General features: G+C 48.1%; 1 protein-coding gene across 2 annotated transcripts in view; it reads right to left on the bottom strand.

Annotated features, from left to right (window-relative positions):
• SNAP91 (synaptosome associated protein 91) overlaps nucleotides 1-5370 on the bottom strand; it is a 182533-nt gene extending 177163 nt beyond the window's left edge. Inside the window, exons 1-2 of one of the 2 annotated variants that reach the window (XM_069726428.1) lie at nucleotides 5270-5370; nucleotides 5007-5144 (exon numbers count right to left, since the gene is read on the bottom strand). In XM_069726428.1, the coding sequence (XP_069582529.1) occupies nucleotides 5007-5136 (130 nt within the window). In that variant the 5' untranslated portion in view covers nucleotides 5137-5144; nucleotides 5270-5370. Of the gene's footprint in view, nucleotides 1-5006; nucleotides 5145-5233 lie in introns of both variants that reach the window. The other variant, XM_069726429.1, reaches the window with a different exon arrangement.
• Nucleotides 5371-24608: the final 19238 nt, after the last annotated feature.

Raw genomic sequence — 24608 nt, 5'->3', positions numbered from 1 at the left:
TGTGCGGCCGAAACTCCGCCCCCTCCTCCCCGGACTGCAGAATGGGCAACGGATGCGTCGAAAAGCTGCATCCACTGCCCACGTCGTGCACAAGTTTCACAACGTCCGTCTGTACGTCGGCCCGGCGCATTGCGACGGGCCCGTACCAACGGAAATGTGAAAGAGGCCTTAACAAGATCATAGTGGCTGCACCAGCCAGCACTGGGCCTGACGAGCACAGAGATTACAGTCAGGGTATGCTCACACTAGTGTTAAGAAAAATATATAAAGTCAGTCCCATTCTCATCCAAAGAAGTGGGACAATTTTTTTTCCTCGCTTGTCCATGTGCAATCCATTTAACCCCTTTATGACGGAGCCCTTTTTCGTTTTTGAGTTTCTATTTTACTCCCCTTCTTCCCAGAGCCATAACCTTATTTTTCCATCAAAATGGCCATGTGAGAACTTGATTTTTGCGGGGCGAGTTGCACTTTTTGAATGACACCATTGGTTTTACCATATTGCGAACTCAAAAAACAGGAAAAAAAAAAAAAAAATTCCTAGTGCGGTGAAATTGCAAAAAAAAAAAAAAAAGTGCAATTCCATAACGGTTTTGGGTTTGTTTTTGTTTTTTTACCATGTTCACCAAATACTAAAATTGACCTGCCATTATAATTCTCCATGTCATTACGAGTTCATTGTCACCAAACAAGTCTAGGTTCTTTTTTATTTACTTGGTGACCCATCGGTGACATGAGATCACGTGACACGGGTCACCAATGGGCGTATTTCTAGTGCGATTGCTGGAAGCGCATGTTAAATACCGCTGTCAGAGTCGGACAGCGGCATTTAACGGGTTAACCGCCGCGGGTGGATCGCGATTCCACCCACGGCTGTTCCAGGCACGTCAGCTGTTCAAAACAGCTGACATGTGTCGGGAAAGATGTGGGCGGGCCCACATCAAAGGTGAAGACACGACATGCGCTGTACATGTACGGCATATGTCGTGAAGGGGTTAACTCCACAGCAATTTCTTATACAGAACCAATTACAGTTTCCCCATGTTACAGAATTGTAATGAATCCGTAAAAAATATTGGATGACATACCGATGGTACATATACATTCGATTTTTTTTTTCTTGTACCCATCTGATTTCAGAGTTACATCCCAGCAAGCTGCAAATTTCTCACGCTGGATACAACAGAGAAATAAAGTCTGCAGATCCGCACCGTCTTACTGAATTACATTGGTCTGAGTGCAGTCCGATTGTTTATCTTACTGCATTCATCCGATTTATAGGCTAGCGTTAGGATGATAATTGCCTGGGAATGGCTCCAATGGGCCATATACTCCTGCAGCTGGGGAATAGTTATACATTAGGGTCCATTGCAGGTTCTCTCATTCAGGGGGCTCCAAATACAGATCAGATGCCCTCCGGAAGACTTTACCTGCCTATCCACCCCATAGAAAGCACCCATAGGGTTATGCGGCACTCACAATGGAATGGTTTGCCACTAATTTATCAGAAACAGTAGTTGTTACATACACTTCCTAACTGAACAAAAATGTCTTCTCATACCAGGGTGAGGGCTCATGGAGACGTTGGTGCAAAGAGGTCCGATCTCAGACTGGCCGGGGGTCTCCCACCCTGAGCCTCAGAAATATATAAAACTGTTACGCTCGGGTCAGGACAGCTGTGCAAAGTCTGATCAGACCAATTTGCTTTTTTTTTCTTTTTTTTTTTTTTTTAACAAAACACACCATGGGCATTTGAACAGCTCCATAGACTAAATAGGGTACATGTATGTGTGAGAAAACAGAGCACATGTGAAAAATGGACATGTGAAGCCTTAGGCCAGTCTCACACGTCCAGATAATTCTGGTACCGGAGTTATCCGTGTCCTCACGTAGGCCATCCGTGTGGGATCCGTGTCCTGTCCGTGAGTATGTTTTTAGGGTCCGTGTGCTGTACGTGTGTCGCAACAATTTTTACAATTTTAACCCTATGACAGAAAAAATGCACACGGATGGCACACGGACAGCATCCATGTGCAGTACGCGTTTGCACGGACCCATTGACTTTAATGGGTCCGTGTGATCCGTGCGCTCCCACGAACACTGACATATCTCCGTGTTTTGCAAACGGACACACGGTCCGTGAAAACACCCTGATATGTGCAGAGACATTTATTTTAATGTGTCTAGGTGAGTCAGTGTCTCCGGTACGTGAGGAAACTGTCACCACACGTACCGGAGCCACTGACGTGTGAAACCGGCCTTACACACATAGCAAACTAACTTTCCAGATTAATTACCATATGTTACTGCTGCCCTGGTGTGGGGTCAGGCACGCTCAGCCCATCATCCCGGTGATTACTAGGCCTCAGGTGATATCACTACGTGCATCACGCCATAGTACCGCGAGAGGTGCCGAGGATGCCAGCAGTGAAATGAAGACTGACCTGATCTCGGGGCCACAGAGGACCAGGCTGGACAAAGGGTAGATAATAACTTAGCACATAACTAATACAGGACACAACTCCCAAACGTGCAGATACAGAGGTACTAAGTATCACAACTACTGTCCACAGAAATACAATTATATATTACACACAGTGGGGTAACCTGAAGCTTGTGCGCCCCAATGGAAAAGTGCAACAGGAGCCTCAACTGTAGCAAGTCTGGAATAGTAATGGTCTTATCTTATGGCCCAAAAGCACCCTCTGGACCCCTGCACCTACTAGGCAGGGCCGGACTGGCCATCGGGCACTTCTGGCAAATGCCAGAAGGGCCGGTGCCAGTCGTGGGCCGCTCAATCCGCCTCCCCCCACCGCCGACTCACCCCCCCTGCCGTCGCATTCAACTATACCAGCGTCTATGACGCCGGTACAGTTGAATGCAATGATGGAGGAGAGAGCGTCTACATACACTCCCTCTCCCATCATTCCCCGCTCTGCCTCTGACACTGCGGGTGCGCGATGATGTCATATCATCGCGCACCTGCTGTGTCCCGGGCGGACTGCAGCCGCTGAGACAGGAGCAGGAAGCAACGCGGGGCACGAGGAAAGGTGAGGAGAGTGTTTTTGTTTTTTTTTTTGCTGGACTGTGGGGACATTCTCGGGGGGAGGAGGAGAGATGTGGGCTGTGCTGGATATACCACTATGCGGGCTGTGTTATCTACTATGCGGGCTTTGCTATATACTATGGGGAGTAGATTATCTTCTATGGGGAGGCCATGTTATGTACTATGTGGCTGTGGTATATACTGTTGTGGGGGTATATTATATTCTATGGGGGAGGTTGGGTTATATACTATATTATGGGGAGGTGGGCTGTATTATATTCTATGGGGTTACATTATACTCTGTGGGGTGGCTGCATTATACTGTGTAGTTGCCGCATCATATTCTGTAGGGTGGTGGCTACATTATACTATATGTGGGCTGCATTATACTGTATCGAGGACTATGGGGAATAAGTTATACTACATGAAGAACTATGGGGTGCATTATACTATGGGAAGTGAATTGTACTACATGGATGACTATGGCGTGCATTATACTATATGGAGCACTATGAGGAGTGTATTATGCTATATGGAGGACTATGAGGAGTGTATTATACTATGTGGAGGACTGAGCAGTGTATTTTAATATATGGAGGACTATAGGGAGTGTATTATACTATATGGAAGACTGTGGGGTGTATTTTACTAAACAAGTAAAATGCTGCATATTCAGATTGTTTTTGCCGGAACAAAAATCATTGTTCTCAGCAGCACATTGCTGCTGTAAACTGTAGATGTGCTGCTGATAACATGATACTGTATGGGGATCGGTTAGTGATCGTTCTGTCCCCATCATTCTTTCTCAGACGGTGGAAAGAGGCCGGGAAACAAGTGTTGAACAAATTCAGTATTGTCGATCAAACTCATTTAGCGGCCTGAACTCAGCGCTTGTAAATACAACCGAAATGCTTTTGTGTGATGTGCAATATGTTAGCATTTTGGGCCCCATTTTAAACTTTGCCTAGGGCCCCACTTGGCCTAAAACCGGCCCTGCCTACAAGTGTACAAAGATATTATACAGTCACCATGTGACAAGTGGGCCTGTGTAACTTCAAATGCCAGGGCTGAATTTTAGTCCCAGTCCGGCCCTGCTACTAGGCCATGTTCATACATTTAATATATGGTCAGTATTTTACCTCAGTATTTATAAGCCAAAACCAGGAGTGGAACAATCAGGAAAAGTAGAAAAGAAACACGTCACCACATTCCTCACCCACTCCTGGTTTTGGCTTATAAATACTGAGGTAAAATACAGAGGTAAAATACTGAGTGTGTTTAACACACAATATTTGGTTAGTTTTTTACCTCAGTATTTACACCCATGGATATCATTACCATAGTATATACCCATGACACTCAGAATACCGTCCACACAGCGGAATAAGCACCTAGCGATAATGATAGAAATAACACCGCCATGGTGTGCCTGCAGCCCAGGACAAGGGGCCACATAGGAAGCTGCCATCTCTGTCTCCTCTGGGTTGTGGGGGGTTAGGAGATAGCCGCACAGGGGGGGTCTCCAATTGATGCAGGGTGTGGTGGATGATTATTACTAGGGCAGCGCTATCAGCTCAGCACATGCCAGGATGGATAAGGTTGTCCGAAGGTCATATAAGACGCATGTCACAGAAATCCACACGTGTGGGATGTGAGGAGAGCGCGCATTATACAATACCGCCCATCCATCCACAAAGCACATCAGCATCATGGAAGATACAGGGAGGATCTCCCAGCAGCCACATATAGGCCTTGTCCTTATGGCAGGAGGCCTACAGTGACCCTACAAACACACATAGATGTGCACTATTATAGAATGGACACATCCTAATCCACACACAGACATTCTACAGCTCTATACATTAGAAGCACACACGATCATCCACCATGTTTGGAGCCGTGCTCGTTAACCCTTCAGCCCCCGGCCGCGGCCGCTCTGCATTGCTGCACACATGATGCTTACAGTCCAGGTGCTTCTTCTTGGGCCCCATCACCTCATGGGTGGTCGCCTTGCACACAGCTCTGGCCACAGCGGAGCCCGTCACACTGTACTGTGCGGCAGCGATGCGATCTGTCAGCGTCTGGCCCGACATCTTCTCTCCTGTCACAAGAAACAGATCCGGCGTCACATCACCCTGCAGATAATCCACCCCGCACTAATATGGATGATGCGCGGCGCTCAGCACCCACCCCAGATAATGCCCGCACCCTCGGAACACTCGGCACCTGCTCGCTTCTCCTGGTGATGAAACCCCTCAGATGAGCGGCGGCTGCAGATCCCAGGTCCTGTCCCTCACAATACAACACATCCTCCTCCTCCTCCCTCCTGTTATCCTCCCTTGGATTAGAATATCACCGCCCCACCTGCACTCTCACATCGCTCCTGCTCAATTATTAAAGGGGCAACTAGCAGCCTGATCCTGCGCAGCGCCCAGGTGCCCGATCACACCAGTACTGGGCAGCGCCAACCTGCACCCCAGCATGGAGGGCTGCCCACCGCAGAGGACCCCCGCATATGTGTCATACTGCTGTGTATATATAATTATATATACAGCTCTGGCAAGAAACTAAGAGACCTCTGCACAGTTTATACAAATCAGCTTCTCTACATGTCTGACAGCCATTCCAACCAGAGGACACCTCATTCTACTTAATGTGCTCCTGATTAGGTGATCACCTGAACCAAAGCTTGTTTAACCCCTTAGTGACAGAGCCAATTTGGTACTTAATGACCAGGCCAATTTTTACAATTCTGACCACTGTCACTTTATGAGGTTATAACTCTGGAACGCTTCAACGGATCCCGCTGATTCTGAGATTGTTTTTTCGTGACATATTGTACTTCATGACAGTGGTAACATTTCTTCGATATTACTTGCTATTATGGCAAAAAAAAAGGGAAATATGGCAAACATTTTTAAAATTTAGCAATTTTCAAACTTTGTATTTTTATGCCCTTAAATCAGAGAGATATGTCACGAAAAAAAGAGTTAATAAATAACATTTCCCACATGTCTACTTTACATCAGCACAATTTTGGAAACAACATTTTTTTTTGTTAGGGAGTTATAAGGGTTAAAAGTTGACCAGCGATTTCTCATTTTTACAACACCATTTTATTTTAGGGACCACATCACATTTGAAGTCATTTTGAGGGGTCTATATGATAAAAAATAACCAAGTGTGACACCATTCTAAAAACTGCACCCCTCAAGGTGCTCAAAACCACATGCAAGAAGTTTATTAACCCTTTACGTGCTTCACAGGAACTGAAACAATGTGGAAGGAAAAAATGAACATTTAACTTTTTTTTGCAAACATTTTAATTCAGAACCATTTTTTTTTATTTTCACATGTGTAAAAACAGAAATGTAACCATAAATTTTGTTATGCAATTTCTCCTGAATACGCCGATACCCCATATGTGGGGGTGAACCACTGTTAGGGCGCACCGCAGAGCTTGGAAGAGAAGGAGCGCCGTTTGACTTTTCAACGCAGAATTGGCTGGAATTGAGATTGGACGCCATGTCGCGTTTGGAGAGCCTCTGATGTACCTAAACAGTGGAAACCCCCCACAAGTGACACCATTTTGGAAACTAGACCACTTAAGGAACTTATCTAGATGTGTGGTGAGCACTTTGAACCCCCAAGTGCTTCACAGAAGTTTATAACGTAGAGCCGTGAAAATAAAAAATCACATTTTTTCTACAAAAATGATCTTTTTGCCCCCAAATTTTTATTTTCACAAGGGTAACAGGAGAAATTAGACCACAAAAGTTGTTGTGCAATTTCTCCTGAGTATGTCAATACCCCACATGTGGGGGTAAACCACTGTTTGGGCGCACCGCAGAGCTTGGAAGAGAAGGAGTGCCGTTTTACTTTTTCAATGTAGAATTGGCTGGAATTGAGATCGGACGCCATGTCGCGTTTGGATAGCCCCTGATGTGCGTAAACAGTAGAAACCCCCCACAAGTGACCCCATTTTGGAAACTAGACCCCCCATAGAACTTATCTAGATGTGTGGTGAGAACTTTGAATGCCCAAGTGCTTCACAGAAGTTTAGAATGCAGAGTCGTGAAACTAAAAAGATATATTTTTTTCCACAAAAAAGATTTTGTAGCCTCCAAGTTTTTATTTTCACAAGGGTAACAAGAGAAATTGGACCACTAAAGTTGTTGTCCAATTTATCCCGAGTACGCTGATGCCCCATATGTGGGGGTAAACCACTGTTTGGGCGCACGGCAGAGCTTGGGAGGGAAGGAGCGCCGTTATGGAATGGGTGCACGGCAGAGCTCAGAAGGGAGGGAGCACCATTTGACTTTTTGAGCGCAAAATTATCTGTCGTGTTTGGAGACCCCCTGATGTACCTAAACAGTGGAAACCCCCCCAATTCTAACTACAACCCTAACTCCAACACACCCCTAACCCTAATCCAAACCCAATCCATAATCCTAATAACAACCCTAACGATAATCACAACCCTAACCCCAAAACAACCCTAATGTCAACCCTAACCATAATGCCAACCCTAATCCAAACCCTAACCCTAATCCCAACTCTAACCCTAACTTTAGCTGCAACCCTAGCCCTAACTTTAGCCCCAACCCTAGCCCTAACCCTAAATTTAGCCCCAACCCTAACCCTAGCCCTAACTTTAGCGCCAACCCTAACCCTAACTTTAGCCCCAACCCTAACCCTAGCCCTAAGGCTACTTTCACACTTGCGTCGTTTGGCATCCGTCGCAATCCGTCGTTTTGGACAAAAAACGGATCCTGCAAATGTGCCCGCAGGATGCGTTTTTTGCCCATAGATTTGTATTACCGACGGATCGCGACGGATGGCCACACGTCGCGTCGTTCGTGCACTGGATCAGTTGTGTTTTGGCGGACCGTCGGCACAAAAAAACCTTCAATGTAACGTTTTTTTGTACGTCGCGTCCACCATTTCGGACCGCGCATGCGTGGCCGTAATTCCGCCCCCTCCTCCCCAGGACATAGATTGGGCAGCGGATGCATTGAAAAACTGCATCCGCTGCCCACGTTGTACACAATTTTCACAATGTATGTCGGTATGTCGGGCCGACGCATTGCGACGGCCCCGTACCGACGCAAGTGTGAAAGAAGCCTAACCCTAAATTTAGCCCCAAACCTAACCCTAAATTTAGCCCCAAACCTAACCCTAAATTTAGCCCCAACCCTAACTCTAACCCTAAATTTAGCCCCCACCCTAACCCTAACCCTAATTTTAGTCCCAACTGCTTTCTCCTGCCGGCCGGCAGATGGCGACAGATGGCGGGCGCACTGCGCATGCGCCCGCCATTTTGTTTCCCAAAGAAGACGCTTGCGGGCAGGAGAGGACGCAGGAGGACCCAGGGACACCGGTGAGTATAATAGGGTCCCCGAATCCCCCTATTTCTCTGTCCTCTGATGTGTGATCATATCAGAGGACAGAGAATTACACATCGCTTTTTTTTTTTTGCGACCGTCGGTAAAACCGACCCTGATCATGTTCTTTGGGGTCTCGGCTACCCCCGGCAGCCGAGACCCCAAAGATTCATCCGGTGCCGGCCGGCAGGCTCACTGCGCATGCGCCCGCCGTTTTTTTGCTGGAAAAAGATGGCGGCGCCCATCGGGAGCCACGAGGAGCACCGGGGGAGACAGGTGAGTATCAGGGACCCCATTTCTCTGTCCTCTGATGTGCGATCACATCGGAGGACAGAGAAATTAAAAGGGAAATCGCGTTTTTTTTTTTTTTTTTGCGAACGCCGGTAAACGGTTAATTACCGGCGATCGCAAAAGCGGGGTCAGTAAAAACCGTCCCGAATCATGTTCTCTGGGGTCTCGGCTACCCCCGGCAGCCAAGATCCCGGAGAAAATCGGACTCTGGGGGGGAACGCTATTTACGTTTTCCACAGCGCCGTTAATTAACGGCGCTGTGGTTTAAGTACCCTTAACTGCCACCGTTAAAAGGCGTATTGGCGGTCGTTAAGGGGTTAAAGAAGGAAAGTATAAAAACACTGCTGTGGCGTTCATAATCCTCCTGCAATAGGATAAGCTGGATGGCAAAACAAGTGCTAGTAATATCCCAAAAGTAATAGGAATGAAAACATAACTTTTAACCATGCCAAAGGAGTTGAAAAGAAAAGTCTTCGGTTATGTGCACACGTTGCGGATTAGCCTCTGGAATTTTTTGTGCGGATTCTGCATCTCTTGGCAGAAAACGCAGGTGCGGATTTTGTGTGGATTTACTGCGTTTTTACCCCTGCGGATTTCTATTATGGAATGGGAACAAAAACGCTGCAGATCCACACAAAGAATTGACATGCTCCTTTTAATCCGCAGTGTTTTCCGTGTGGAATTTTCCACACAATTAGCACAGCATTTTTTTTCCATTGATTTACATTGTACTGTAAATCACTTGCGGTTCTGCAGCGTTTGTGCATGGATCTGCAGTAAATCCGCAACGTGTGCACATAGCCTAAAGTGAGGAAAAGAAGGGCTCAATTCTGGCTTTACTAGCAGAGGGACACATCCTTAAAATTTCTAAGATGTCAGTCCATTACAACACGGTCAAGCAGCAGACATTGGGGACAACAAAGCTACAGCCCGGCAGAGGGCGAAAATAACTCTTTACTGACCGGGATGACCGTCATCTTTTTTGATGTCACTCAGCAACCGCAGGATGACATCAAGTGACCTACAAAAGGAATGGCAAATGGCAGCTGGGGTGAAGTGGACGGCAAGAACAGTTTGCAACAGGTTCCTAGACGCAGGACTCCAGTCATGTAAAGCTAGAAAAAAAGCCCTTCATCAAAGAGAAGCAAAGGAGAGCCAGGCTGAAGTTCGCCAAAGACCATAAGGCCGGAGTCACACTACAGCGAGATACGGCCGAGTCTCGCTGGTTAAAACCAAGCTCTGGCACCGGCACTCCGGAGCAGACCGTGCGGCTCCATGTATTGCTATACGGCCGCACGCTCCGCTCCGGACTGGCAGTGCCAGAGCTTGGTTTTAACCAGTGAGACTCGGCCGTATCTCGCTGTGTGTGATCCTGGCCTAAGGATTGGACCATAGGGGACTCGAGTAAGGTAATATTCTCTGATGAGTCTAATTTTCAGCTTTGCCCAACACTTAGTCGCAGGGTCGGACTGGCCCACTGGGACATCGGTGAAATGCCCGGTGGGCCCCAGAGAGGAGGAGGAAGAGAAAAAAATTAGGGACGCGGGCCCTTTAAATTTGAAGGCGGCAGAGGCGTGCATGCAGTCCTGACCCGCCACCAGGGCTGGCGGCACTACCCGGCGAACGGGGGGTGGGACATGGAGTATGGGGTTCGAGAGTCGGGGGAGCCCAGCGCTGGCATCGGGGGGCCTTCCTTCTATTACCTCTCCTTGTTCCGGCAGATGCAGGGTTTTCAGCTCCCTGACTCTGCGATGTCTCAGGGCAGAGGGTGCGATGACGTTATCAATGCACGCTCAGCCTCTCTGTCCTGAGCATTGCAGAGCCGGAGAGACGCTGTACCGGACCTGCGGTGGGAGCAGGAGAGGTGAGGATTTGACTTCCTTTTTTTTTTGTATGCAGCACTAATGGGGCCCATGATATGCTGTATGGAGGAGCAGGAGGCCAGGCCCACAATGTTGTATGTATGGAGAAGCAGGGGGCATAATACCATACCTCCCAATTTTCAAAGAAGGGAAAGAGGGACGCCGCGGCAAATTTTAGGCCACACCTCTGACCACACCCATTTCACAACTAGCCACGCCCCAACCACACCCATTTAGCACTTCTGATCACAATGTTTCGTAAACAATAATTATAAACAAAAAAATATGGCCACACATGACGCTCCATACTGTATAATGGCCACACATGACGCTCCATAGTGTACAATGGCCACACACGACGCTCCATAGTGTACAATGGCCACACACGACGCTCCATAGTGTACAATGGCCACACACAATGCTCCATACTGTACAATGGCCACACACGATGCTCCATACTGTACAATGGCCACACACGACGCTCCATAGTGTACAATGGCCACACACGACGCTCCATACTGTACAATGGCCACACACGATGCTCCATACTGTACAATGGCCACAGACGATGCTCCATACTGTACAATGGCCACACACGACGCTCCATAGTGTACAATGGCCACACGACGCTCCATACTGTACAATGGCCACACACGATGCTCCATACTGTACAATGGCCACACACGATGCTCCATACTGTACAATGGCCACACACGACGCTCCATGGTGTACAATGGCCACACACGACGCTCCATAGTGTACAATGGCCACACACGATGCTCCATACTGTACAATGGCCACACACGATGCTCCATACTGTACAATGGCCACACACGATGCTCCATACTGTACAATGGCCACACACGACGCTCCATGGTGTACAATGGCCACACACGACGCTCCATAGTGTACAATGGCCACACACGATGCTCCATACTGTACAATGGCCACACACGATGCTCCATACTGTACAATGGCCACACACGATGCTCCATACTGCACAATGGCCACACACGATGCTGTTGTGAATTCTGTGGCAGAGCTCCCCCCTGTGGTCACAAGTGGTACTTCGGCTGATTCTCTCTGTGAGCTTCTGTTGGTGGAGGGAAGTGGTACTGCGGCTTCTGAGTTTCCTCCCTCAGGTGATCTGGTGAGGTCGTTAGGTGCTTCTCTACTTAACTCCACCTAATGCTTTGATCCTGGCTTCCTGTCAATGTTCCAGTGTTGGACTTGCTTTTCCCTGGATCATTCCTGTGGCCTGCTGCTCTGCATAGCTAAGTTCTTCTTTGCTATTTGTTTGCTATTTTTTCTGTCCAGCTTGTCTATTTTGTTGCTGGAAGCTCTGGGACGCAAAGGGTGTACCTCCGTGCCGTTAGTTCGGTACGGAGGGTCTTTTTGCCCCCTTTGCGTGGTTTTCTTTAGGGTTTTGTGTAGACCGCAAAGTTACCTTTTCTATCCTCGATCTGTTAAGAAAGTCGGGCCTCACTTTGCTGAATCTATTTCATCTCTACGTTTGTCTTTTCATCTTAACTCACAGTCATTATATGTGGGGGGCTGCCTTTTCCTTTGGGGTATTTCTCTGAGGCAAGGTAGGCTTATTTTCTATCTTCAGGCTAGTTAGTTTCTCAGGCTGTGCCGAGTTGCATAGGCAGAGTTAGGTGCAATCCACGGCTGCCTCTAGTGTTGTTTGGAGAGGATTAGGGATTGCGGTCTGCAGAGTTCCCACGTCTCAGAGCTCGTTCTATGATTTTGGGTTATTGTCAGATCACTGTATGTGCTCTGACCGCTATGTCCATTGTAGTACTGAATTGCCTTTCATAACAGTACAGGAAGCCAAAAGTACTAATGATTCTCAATAGAGGGAAAAAAGAAGTTCTGAGACCATTTTTTTTTTCTTTGCACTGTGTTTTGCCTTTTTTTTCCCCTAGACATTTGGGTGGTTCAGTACACAGGTGTAGCGATGGACATTAGAAGTCTGTCTTCATTTGTGGATCAGCTTCAAGACACTATTGATCAGAAAGCTATGTTGGAACCAAGAATTCCTATTCCTGATTTGTTTTTTGGAGATAGAACTAAGTTTCTGAGTTTTAAAAATAATTGTAAATTATTTCTGGCCTTGAAACCTCGCTCCTCTGGTGATCCAGTTCAACAGGTTTTGATTGTTATTTCTTTTTTGCGCGGCGACCCACAGGACTGGGCATTTTCTCTTGCGCCAGGAGATCCTGCATTGAGTAATATCGATGCGTTTTTCCTGGCGCTCGGATTGCTGTACGATGAACCTAATTCAGTGGATCAGGCAGAGAAAAATTTGCTGGCTCTTTGTCAGGGTCAGGATGAGATAGAGGTATATTGTCAGAAATTTAGAAAGTGGTCCGTGCTCACTCAATGGAATGAATCTGCGCTGGCAGCTATGTTCAGAAAGGGTCTCTCTGAAGCCCTTAAGGATGTCATGGTGGGATTTCCTATGCCTGCTGGTTTGAATGAGTCTATGTCTTTGGCCATTCAGATCGGTCGACGCTTGCGGGAGCGTAAATCGGTGCACCATTTGGCGGTATTACCTGAGCTTAAACCTGAGCCTATGCAGTGCGATAGGACTTTGACCAGAGTTAAACGGCAAGAACAAAGACGTCTGAATGGGCTGTGTTTCTACTGTGGTGATTCCACTCATGCTATCTCTGATTGTCCTAAGCGCACTAAGCGGTTCGCTAGGTCTGCCACCATTGGTACGGTACAGACAAAATTTCTTCTGTCCGTTACCTTCATCTGCTCTTTGTCATCGCATTCTGTCATGGCATTTGTGTATTCAGGCGCTGCCCTGAATTTGATGGACTTGGAGTATGCTAAGCGTTGTGGGTTTCTCTTAGAGCCCTTGCAGTGTCCTATTCCATTGAGAGGAATTGATGCCACGCCTTTGGCCAAGAATAAGCCTCAATACTGGACCCAGCTGACCATGTGCATGGCTCCTGCACATCAGGAGGTTATTCGCTTTCTGGTGTTGCATAATCTGCATGATGTGGTCGTGTTGGGGTTGCCATGGCTACAAGCCCATAATCCAGTATTAGATTGGAAATCCATGTCGGTGTCCAGCTGGGGTTGTCAGGGGGTACATGGTGATGTTCCATTTCTGTCAATTTCGTCATCCACCCCTTCTGAGGTTCCAGAGTTCTTGTCTGATTACCGGGATGTATTTGATGAGCCTAAGTCCGATGCCCTACCTCCGCATAGGGATTGTGATTGTGCTATCAATTTGATTCCTGGTAGTAAATTCCCAAAAGGTCGACTGTTTAATTTATCCGTGCCTGAGCACGCCGCTATGCGCAGTTATGTGAAGGAATCCCTGGAGAAGGGGCATATTCGCCCGTCATCGTCACCATTAGGAGCAGGGTTCTTTTTTGTAGCCAAGAAGGATGGTTCGCTGAGACCTTGTATAGATTACCGCCTTCTAAATAAGATCACGGTTAAATTTCAGTACCCCTTGCCATTGTTATCTGATTTGTTTGCTCGGATTAAGGGGGCTAGTTGGTTCACCAAGATAGATCTTCGTGGTGCGTATAATCTGGTGCGAATCAGGCGAGGAGATAAATGGAAAACTGCATTTAATACGCCTGAGGGTCATTTTGAGTATCTAGTGATGCCATTCGGACTTGCCAATGCTCCCTCAGTGTTTCAGTCCTTTATGCATGACATCTTCCGAGAGTACCTGGATAAATTCCTGATTGTGTACTTGGATGACATTTTGATCTTCTCGGATGATTGGGAGTCTCATGTGAAGCAGGTCAGAATAGTTTTTCAGGTCCTGCGTGCTAATTCTTTGTTTGTGAAGGGATCAAAGTGTCTCTTTGGTGTGCAGAAGGTTTCATTTTTGGGGTTCATCTCTTCCCCTTCTACTATCGAGATGGATCCTGTTAAGGTCCAAGCCATCCATGATTGGACTCAGCCGACATCTCTGAAAAGTCTGCAAAAGTTCCTGGGCTTTGCTAATTTTTATCGTCGCTTCATCTGCAATTTTTCTAGTATTGCCAAACCATTGACTGATTTGACCAAGAAGGGTGCTGATTTGGTCAATTGGTCTTCTGCTGCTGTGGAAGCTTTTCAAGACTTGAAGCGTCGTTTTTCTTCTGCCCCTGTGTTGTGTCAACCAGATGTTTCTCTTCCGTTCCAGGTCGAGGTTGATGCTTCTGATATTGGAGCAGGGGCTGTTTTGTCGCAGAGAGGTTCTGATTGCTCAGTGATGAAACCATGCGCTTTTTTTTCCAGGAAGTTTTCGCCTGCTGAGCGAAATTATGATCTGGGCAACCGAGAGTTGCTGGCCATGAAGTGGGCATTCGAGGAGTGGCGTCATTGGCTTGAAGGAGCTAAGCATCGCGTGGTGGTATTGACTGATCATAAGAACTTGACTTATCTTGAGTCTGCTAAGCGGTTGAATCCTAGACAGGCTCGTTGGTCGCTGTTTTTTGCCCGTTTTGACTTTGTGATTTCGTACCTTCCGGGCTCTAAAAATGTGAAGGCGGATGCTCTGTCTAGGAGTTTTGCGCCCGACTCTCCGGGTTTGTCTGAGCCGGTGGGTATCCTCAAGGAAGGAGTAATTGTGTCTGCCATCTCCCCTGATTTGCGGCGGGTGCTGCAAAAATTTCAGGCTAATAAACCTGATCGTTGTCCAGCGGAGAGACTGTTTGTCCCTGATAGGTGGACCAATAAAGTTATCTCTGAGGTTCATTGTTCAGTGTTGGCTGGTCATCCTGGAATCTTTGGTACCAGAGAGTTGGTGGCTAGATCCTTTTGGTGGCCGTCTCTGTCGCGGGATGTGCGTGTTTTTGTGCAGTCCTGTGGGATTTGTGCTCGGGCTAAGCCCTGCTGTTCTCGTGCCAGTGGGTTGCTTTTGCCCTTGCCGGTCCCGAAGAGGCCTTGGACACATATCTCTATGGATTTTATTTCTGATCTTCCCGTTTCTCAAAAAATGTCAGTCATTTGGGTGGTCTGTGATCGCTTTTCTAAGATGGTCCATCTGGTACCCTTGTCTAAATTGCCTTCCTCCTCTGATTTGGTGCCATTGTTCTTCCAGCATGTGGTTCGTTTACATGGCATTCCAGAGAATATCGTTTCTGACAGAGGTTCCCAGTTTGTTTCAAGGTTTTGGCGAGCCTTTTGTGGTAGGATGGGCATTGACTTGTCTTTTTCCTCGGCTTTCCATCCTCAGACTAATGGCCAGACCGAACGAACCTTGGAAACATATCTGAGATGCTTTGTTTCTGCCGATCAGGATGACTGGGTGTCCTTTTTGCCTTTGGCTGAGTTCGCCCTTAATAATCGGGCCAGCTCGGCTACCTTGGTTTCGCCATTTTTCTGCAATTCTGGGTTCCATCCTCGTTTCTCTTCAGGACAGGTTGAGTCTTCGGACTGTCCTGGTGTGGATACTGTGGTGGACAGGTTGCAGCAGATTCGGACTCATGTAGTGGACAATTTGACCTTGTCCCAGGAGAAGGCTCAACGTTTCGCTAATCGCAGACGCCGTGTGGGTCCCCGACTTCGTGTTGGGGATCTGGTTTGGTTATCTTCTCGTCATATTCCTATGAAGGTTTCCTCTCCTAAGTTTAAACCTCGTTTCATTGATCCGTATAGGATTTCTGAGGTTCTTAATCCTGTGTCTTTTCGTCTGACCCTTCCAGATTCTTTTTCCATACATAACGTATTCCATAGGTCATTGTTGCAGAGATACGTGGCACCTATGGTTCCATCTGTTGATCCTCCTGCCCCGGTTTTGGTGGAGGGGGAATTGGAGTATATTGTGGAGAAGATTTTGGATTCTCGTGTTTCTAGACGGAAACTCCAGTATCTGGTTAAATGGAAGGGTTATGCTCAGGAAGATAATTCCTGGGTTTTTGCCTCTGATGTCCATGCTCCCGATCTTGTTCGTGCCTTTCATGTGGCTCATCCTGGTCGGCCTGGGGGCTCTGGTGAGGGTTCGGTGACCCCTCCTCAAGGGGGGGGTACTGTTGTGAATTCTGTGGCAGAGCTCCCTCCTGTGGTCACAAGTGGTACTTCGGCTGATTCTCTCTGTGAGCTTCTGTTGGTGGAGGGAAGTGGTACTGCGGCTTCTGAGTTTCCTCCCTCAGGTGATCTGGTGAGGTCGTTAGGTGCTTCTCTACTTAACTCCACCTAATGCTTTGATCCTGGCTTCCTGTCAATGTTCCAGTGTTGGACTTGCTTTTCCCTGGATCATTCCTGTGGCCTGCTGCTCTGCATAGCTAAGTTCTTCTTTGCTATTTGTTTGCTATTTTTTCTGTCCAGCTTGTCTATTTTGTTGCTGGAGGCTCTGGGACGCAAAGGGTGTACCTCCGTGCCGTTAGTTCGGTACGGAGGGTCTTTTTGCCCCCTTTGCGTGGTTTTCTTTAGGGTTTTGTGTAGACCGCAAAGTTACCTTTTCTATCCTCGATCTGTTAAGAAAGTCGGGCCTCACTTTGCTGAATCTATTTCATCTCTACGTTTGTCTTTTCATCTTAACTCACAGTCATTATATGTGGGGGGCTGCCTTTTCCTTTGGGGTATTTCTCTGAGGCAAGGTAGGATTATTTTCTATCTTCAGGCTAGTTAGTTTCTCAGGCTGTGCCGAGTTGCATAGGCAGAGTTAGGCGCAATCCACGGCTGCCTCTAGTGTTGTTTGGAGAGGATTAGGGATTGCGGTCTGCAGAGTTCCCACGTCTCAGAGCTCGTTCTATGATTTTGGGTTATTGTCAGATCACTGTATGTGCTCTGACCGCTATGTCCATTGTAGTACTGAATTGCCTTTCATAACACGATGCTCCATACTGTACAATGGCCACACACGATGCTCCATACTGTACAATGGCCACACACGACGCTCCATGGTGTACAATGGCCACACACGATGCTCCATACTGTACAATGGCCACACACGATGCTCCATACTGTACAATGGCCACACACGATGCTCCATACTGTACAATGGCCACACACGACGCTCCATGGTGTACAATGGCCACACACGACGCTCCATAGTGTACAATGGCCACACACGATGCTCCATACTGTACAATGGCCACACACGATGCTCCATACTGTATAATGGCCACACACGATGCTCCATACTGTACAATGGCCACACATGACGCTCCATACTGTATAATGGCCACACACGACGCTCCATAGTGTACAATGGCCACACACGACGCTCCATAGTGTACAATGGCCACACACGACGCTCCATAGTGTACAATGGCCACACACGACGCTCCATAGTGTACAATGGCCACACACGACGCTCCATACTGTACAGTGGCCACACATGACACTCCATACTGTATAATGGCCACACATGACGCTCCATACTGTACAATGGCCATTGGCCACATTATGCTCCATACAGTATAATGGCCCCACATGATGCTTTGTACAGTATAATGGCCCCACACAATGCTGGGTGCAGTATAATGGCCACACATGGTTACCCCACCCCCATCATTGCCTTCTCCATCACTACAGACAGACACCTTTCACCGCGCTCCCTCGCAGCAGCCGGCAGCTTCCACTCCCACGGCGCTGAATGGTGTCATCCAGCTGCGCCGCTGACTGCTCACGTCGCTGCAGCTGTGATATGCCACTGATAAAGACCTCCGTGTCTCCTGTGCCAGTCAGTGTCAGAGCGAGGAGCAATATCTGCTCCGATCGAACTCAGCCAGCATCTGCTCCGTACACCTCGTACACATGCGACTCCGCTCCATACACCTTGCACATGCGGCTCCGCTCCGTACACGCACCGCTCCTCCCCATACACCTTGTACACACATGGCTCCACTCCATACACTTCGTACACACACGGCTCCGCACCATACACTTTATACACACACGGCTCCTCTCCATACATCTCGTACACACACGGCTCCACTCCGTACACCTCGTACACACATGGCTCCGCTCCATACACCTCGTACACACATGGCTCCGCTCCATACACCTCGTACACACACGACTGCGCTCAATACACCTTGCACATGCTGCTCTGCTCCGTACACCTCGCACACACACGGCTCCGCTCCGTACACATTGCATACGCTGCAACGCTCCGTACACATTGCACACGCTGCTCCGCTCCGTACACCTCGCACACACACGGCTCAGCTCCTTACACCTTATACACACACGGCTCCGCTCCATACACCTCGTACACACACGGCTCCGCTCCGTACACCTCATACACACACGGCTCCGCTCCGTACATATTGCACACGCTGCTCCGCTCTGTACACATTGCACACACACGGCTCAGCTCCATACACCTTATACACACACGGCTCCGCTCCGTACACTTCGTACACACACGGCTCCGCTCCGTACACCTCATACACACACGGCTCCACTCCGTACACCTAGCACACGCACGGCTCCACTCCGTACACCTCGCACACACGGCTCTACTCCGTACACCTCGTACACACACGGCTGTGCTCCGTACACCTCATACACATACGGCTCCTCTCCATACATCTCGTACACACACGGCTCCACTCCGTACACCTCATACACACATGGCTCCGCTCCATACACCTCGTACACACAGGACTATGCTCCATACACATTGCACATGCTGCTCCGCTCCGTACACCTCGTACACACACGGCTCTGCTCCGTAAACCTCATACACACACGGCTCCGCTCCATACACATTGCACACGCTGCTCCACTCTGTATACCTTGTACACACATGGCTCTGCTCCGCACACCTCATACACACACGGCTCCACTCCGTACACCTCGCACACACACGGCTCCACTCTGTACACCTCGTACACATACGGCTCCTCTCCATACATCTCGTACACACACGGCTCCACTCCGTACACCTCGCACACACACGGCTCCACTCCGTACACCTCGTACACACATGGCTCCGCTCCATACACCTCGTACACACACAACTGTGCTCCATACACATTGCACATGCTGCTCCGCTCTGTACACCTCATACACACACGGCTCCGCTCCGTACACCTCATACACATACGGCTCCGCTCCATACACATTGCACACGCTGCTCCACTCCGTATACCTTGTACACACATGGCTCTGCTTCGCACACCTCGTACACACGCTGCTCCGTACACGTCTTACACACACAACTCTGCTCCATACACCTTTCACACGCTGCTCCGATCCATACACCTTGTACACACACGGCTCTGCTACATTACAGTGTCAGACTGTCACAGGGGCTTTGGCTTAGCCCTTTTTATGAGTGGGGAAATAGCAGCCACAATAGCGTTGTGTCGTCACCCTCCCCCAGGGAGCTGCAGCTGCTCCTCCTCAAATGCACTGACTGGAGACAGACGAGTCAGTGAGTCATCGATCTGTGACATCCACTACTCACTCACACTGATCTGCATCTGTCGCTCTGTAATAAGATAACACAGCACTGAGCAGCCGAGGCAAACAGAGGGAGGCTGTGTGTCCGTCCCTCCCTGCTCAGCCTGTTCTGTCCCCACATGAGGCGAATGGAGGTGTAGTTGATTAATAAGCGTTGTGAGAGAGAAACGTACCTTCCGTATTTTCCTCCACGTGAGGCAGACAGGACCAATGCTGCTCAGCGTCCGAAGAGATGATGCACTCCAGGGATTGTGTAATCCAGACTTGTTTATTTTGTAGATCTGGACATACAGCGTATAACTGGTAATACAGTATTTTCTCCAGAAATGCAGGTGTAGACGGGGTACAGTATGATGTAGCACCAAGTATGTCTGCAAGTGTGAGCAACAAAGAGCAGCAAGAGAGAGTGGTCGAAAGACTGATGCCTTCTTAAGCCGGTTCAAGTGTCCTCTCACAACAGCATAAAACTGAAACTGAGATGGCTGCCAGAGGAAGAGAAAACTTGACCCCTGAACCGGAAGTAAGACATGCCCACAAGAAATAAATGAAAAACAAGCTGCCATACAGAAAAAGGCCATTGGGTGGCAGCAGAGTAAAATATAACAACATATATGGAAACTAAGGAATATACATGGAACAGCACACTCCCCGTCTGAAATTCCGTAAGGGATTTCACTATATTAATGTCCTTAAAATAATGTCCAACAACCTAGAAAATGAAACCAAGCATGAATACAATGCAATAACAACAACTTTAAACAAGATAAACATTAAGTCAGTTTCTGAGATAATCCAAAGGAAAACCCATCTTCGGATCAGAAAAGCCGCACTAGGCCAAACTATCTCTGACCCACAGTAATCCAATGGACAAAGTACTAGTGCAGTGTTCTGTTCATGGTTTATCCTACCGGAATGTCCTCGATCGGTAGTACCAGTATGAGCTCATGGATTGGCCTCTGAAATGTCTTAGGTTCGCCTTTCCTAAGGACTTTCAGCTCCAACTTACGGACCTTACCGTCTTCATTAGGGAAAGTCTTTGTAATGATTCCCATAGGCCAGTCGATCCTTTGAGCTTGTTGTTCTTTCATTAACACAATATCTCCTTCCTTCAAGTTCAGTTTACTCTGTCGCCATTTTCTTCTTCCTTACAGAACCACAAGATACTCCTTTCTCCACCGGTTCCAGAAGTAATTGGTGAGGTACTGTACGCGTTTCCACTGCTTCTGGTAGGAGTTTGCGTTAGTAAACCCTCCACTGACTGTTAGCCGGTTCCCGATCTTTTGGGTAAGAAGAGTAGCCGGCGTAAGAATAGTTGGCATTTCAGGATCCATTGACACTGGGACAAGGGGTCTTGAGTTGATTATGGCAGAAACTTCAGCCAGAAGAGTAACCAAAGTCTCATGCGTAAGTCTTGAAGACTTCATCCAATTGGAGAAGCGTTCGAAGCGCTGACAACCAAGGGTGGAGGTTGGTTTAGCATTCGTGGCCAGAGCACTGACCTCGGAGCGGACTTCTGGATTGTCATCTGGATCCTGGATGCTGAAGACTTCCTGGACACATTCACTTCCCTTCTGTTCCAGCAGAAACTTTGGACCTGAAAGCCAAGAAGAGTTAGCAAAGGAATTTATAGACACAGGTCTAGTGGCATGGTTGGCTGGATTATGTTCAGATGGGATATAGTGCCACTGTTCAGGTTTGGAAGACATTATTCTCTCAATGCGGTTACTGACGTACACGTAGAAGCGCCTTGTTTGGTTGTAGATGTAACCTAAGACAACTTTACTGTCACTGTAGTATTGTACGTCATCTATGTGAGTGTCCAGCTCATGCTGAATAAAGTCTGTGAGTTCTACTGCAAGCACAGCCCCACAGAGTTCCAGCCTGGGAATAGTGTGGTCAGGCTTGGGAGCCAACTTAACTTTGCCGAAAACGAAACCAACGTGATCTTGATTGTCGGATCCCGTTACCTTCAGGTAGGCAACAGCTGCAATGGCCTCCGTGGATGCATCCGAGAACACATGGAGTTCCGTCCTAGTGCTAGCAGCAAGTGAGATTCCGGCGTAGCATCTCGGTATATGGATTTCATCCAAAGCACACAAAGACTGCTTCCAGGTTTCCCATTTTGATTCCTTATCAGGAGGTAGTGGGGTATCCCAGTCCTTGACAGTTTCGGAGAGTTGTCTTAGAAGGGATTTACCTTGTATGGTAATTGGTGCCACGAATCCCAGTGGGTCATACAGGCTATTTACCACTGACAGGACACCACGTTTAGTGAATGATTTGTCTGCACAGTTGATTTGGAAACTGAAGGTGTCGGCTGATAGGTTCCACCTCAGGCCTAAGCTTCTCTGCACAGGCGGACGGTCTGGTCCTAGGTCTATGTCCTGGAATCCAGGTGCGTGGTCGCTTGACTCAAAGGCTCTCATGACAGCTGGGCTGTTTGAAGCAATTTTGTGCAGTCTAAGCTTAGCTCGGTACAGCATATGTTGGGTCCTTTTAAGTAGGTCGATTGCTGCTTCATCTGTAGGTAGAGACTTTAGTCCATCATCTACGTAGAAGTCTTTCTCTACAAAGTCTCTGGCGTCTGTTCCATACTCGGACTCTCCTTCTAGTGCAGTTCTCCGCAGGCCATATGTTGCCACTGCGGGTGAAGGGCTGTTCCCAAATACGTGCACCCGCATGCGATACTCCACCATCTCTTTTCTGGGGTCATTTTCCTTGTACCACAGGAACCTGAGGAAATTCCTGTGATCCTGATTATGAAACAGTGGAACATCTGTTCAATGTCGGCGGTGATGGCAATGGGCTCTTTCCTGAACCTCATCAACACTCCAACTAGGTTGTTTGTCAGATTAGGACCTGTGAGGAGGACATCATTGAGAGATACACCTTGATGTTTGGCGCTTGAATCAAAGACAACTCTAATTTGTTTAGGTTTCTTCGGGTGATATACTCCTAATGAGGGTAGGTACCAGCACTCCTCGTTATCCTTTAAGGGAGGCGCTGGCTCCGCATGGTTGTTATGGAATATTTTGCCCATAAAGGTGATGATGTGTTCTTTCATCTCCAGTTTATTGCTTAGTGTGCGCTGGAGAGAGTTAAATCTGGACAAGGCTTGTTCACGATTGTTCGGGAGCCTAACCCTGGTAGCTCGGAAGGGTAAGGGGTAAACCCAGTGATTGGTTTCGTCCTTAAGGAACTCATTGTCCATTATCCTGACAAATTCCTTGTCTTCCATAGATGGGGCTACTTTGTTGTCATCCTTAGTGGTACGAAACACCGATTTTCCCAAGTCGTCTGCATAGGGAGAAGGGATAACATCAGGCAGCTGTACAGAATCTGGAAGCTTTTCATTCACCTCATAGTGATGAGGACATGGTTTGCAGAAAGTAGTGCGCCCGTCTTGGCGTACGTAGGTCTTAAAGGAATGGACTCCTGTTCGGTCCAACCATACATTTCCTAAGATTACTCACCCCTAGTCAAGTCTCTGGGTGTAGGTGGCGTAGTCAGGACCATTACACTGTTGGCGGACCTTATGTATCCTTAAATTTTCTCTGCCGAGCAGAAGTAGGATTTCAGCATCTGTGTCCAATGGTGGGATAACGCTGGCTAGGTGCCTTAAGTGTGGCTGGTGGAAAGCAGCTTCCGGGGTAGGGATCTCAACCCTTTGGTCTGGTATTTGATCGCATTCGATTAGCATAGGTAGGGGTATTTCTACGTCTCCATTGACAGGAGAGGCAATGAAACCTTGTGCTCTTCTGCCGCAAGTCTCTATGCGCCCCGAGCAAGTATTCAGAGTGTAGGGCGTTGCTGGTCCCTTGATTCTAAAGGCTTCAAAGAACTTAGGTCCAGCTAGGGATCGATTGCTCTGATCGTCAATGATGGCATACATTTTTACTGCCTTCTCTGGTTGCCCTTCTGGATAGACTCTGATTAGGCATATCCTGGCACAGCATTTAGCACTTTGATTCTCCCCACATACCTCTGAGCATGAGCAGGAAACAGCTGTGGTGGACTTGGTGTGATTCTGTGGCTCCCCGCCATGGCTTGTAGCGGGACTAGAGGTATCTGCGACTGCTGGATCGCTGGTGGCTGAGGCTGGGTGCAAGGCTGATGGGTGTCTGTCGCTGTGACACTCTTCACACTTAGTGGCAGATTTACAGTCCTTGGCCATGTGTTCCGATGAAGCGCAGCACTTGAAACATACCCCAAGTTCGCTGAGGATTTTCTTGTGCTCCTGCATGGTTTTGGACCTGAAGCCTCTACATTTGTTCAGTGAGTGTGGTTTTTTGTGAATGGGACACTCACGATTGAAAGACTTATCCCTCGACGGAATAGTGTACTGCTTGTCGGCAGGTAATGCAGGTGATGGCAGGTTAGTCTTTCTGACGCTTACACTGTTCCTTGAGTCCTTGCGTCTATGTGCGACGCTTTCATACCTTGATGAAGGTGTTGCTGGAGCTGCAGTGTTAGACTCCAGGAAGTCGAGGCTAGGGTCGTTCCTCATTTGGGCTTGTTCGTCAATGAACTTGCAGAACTGAATGAACGGAGGAAAGGTGACGTCATGTGACCTTTTATACCTGGAGACGCACACTGCCCACTTCTCTTGCAGACTATGTGGCAGCTTTGAGATGATTGGGTTCACCCCAT

Source organism: Ranitomeya imitator, chromosome 5 (genome assembly GCF_032444005.1).
Source record: "Ranitomeya imitator isolate aRanImi1 chromosome 5, aRanImi1.pri, whole genome shotgun sequence".
Lineage (NCBI taxonomy): Eukaryota > Metazoa > Chordata > Amphibia > Anura > Dendrobatidae > Ranitomeya > Ranitomeya imitator.
The sequence above is the reverse complement of the archived record's forward strand: the minus strand, read 5'-3'. Positions and strand labels throughout refer to the sequence as shown.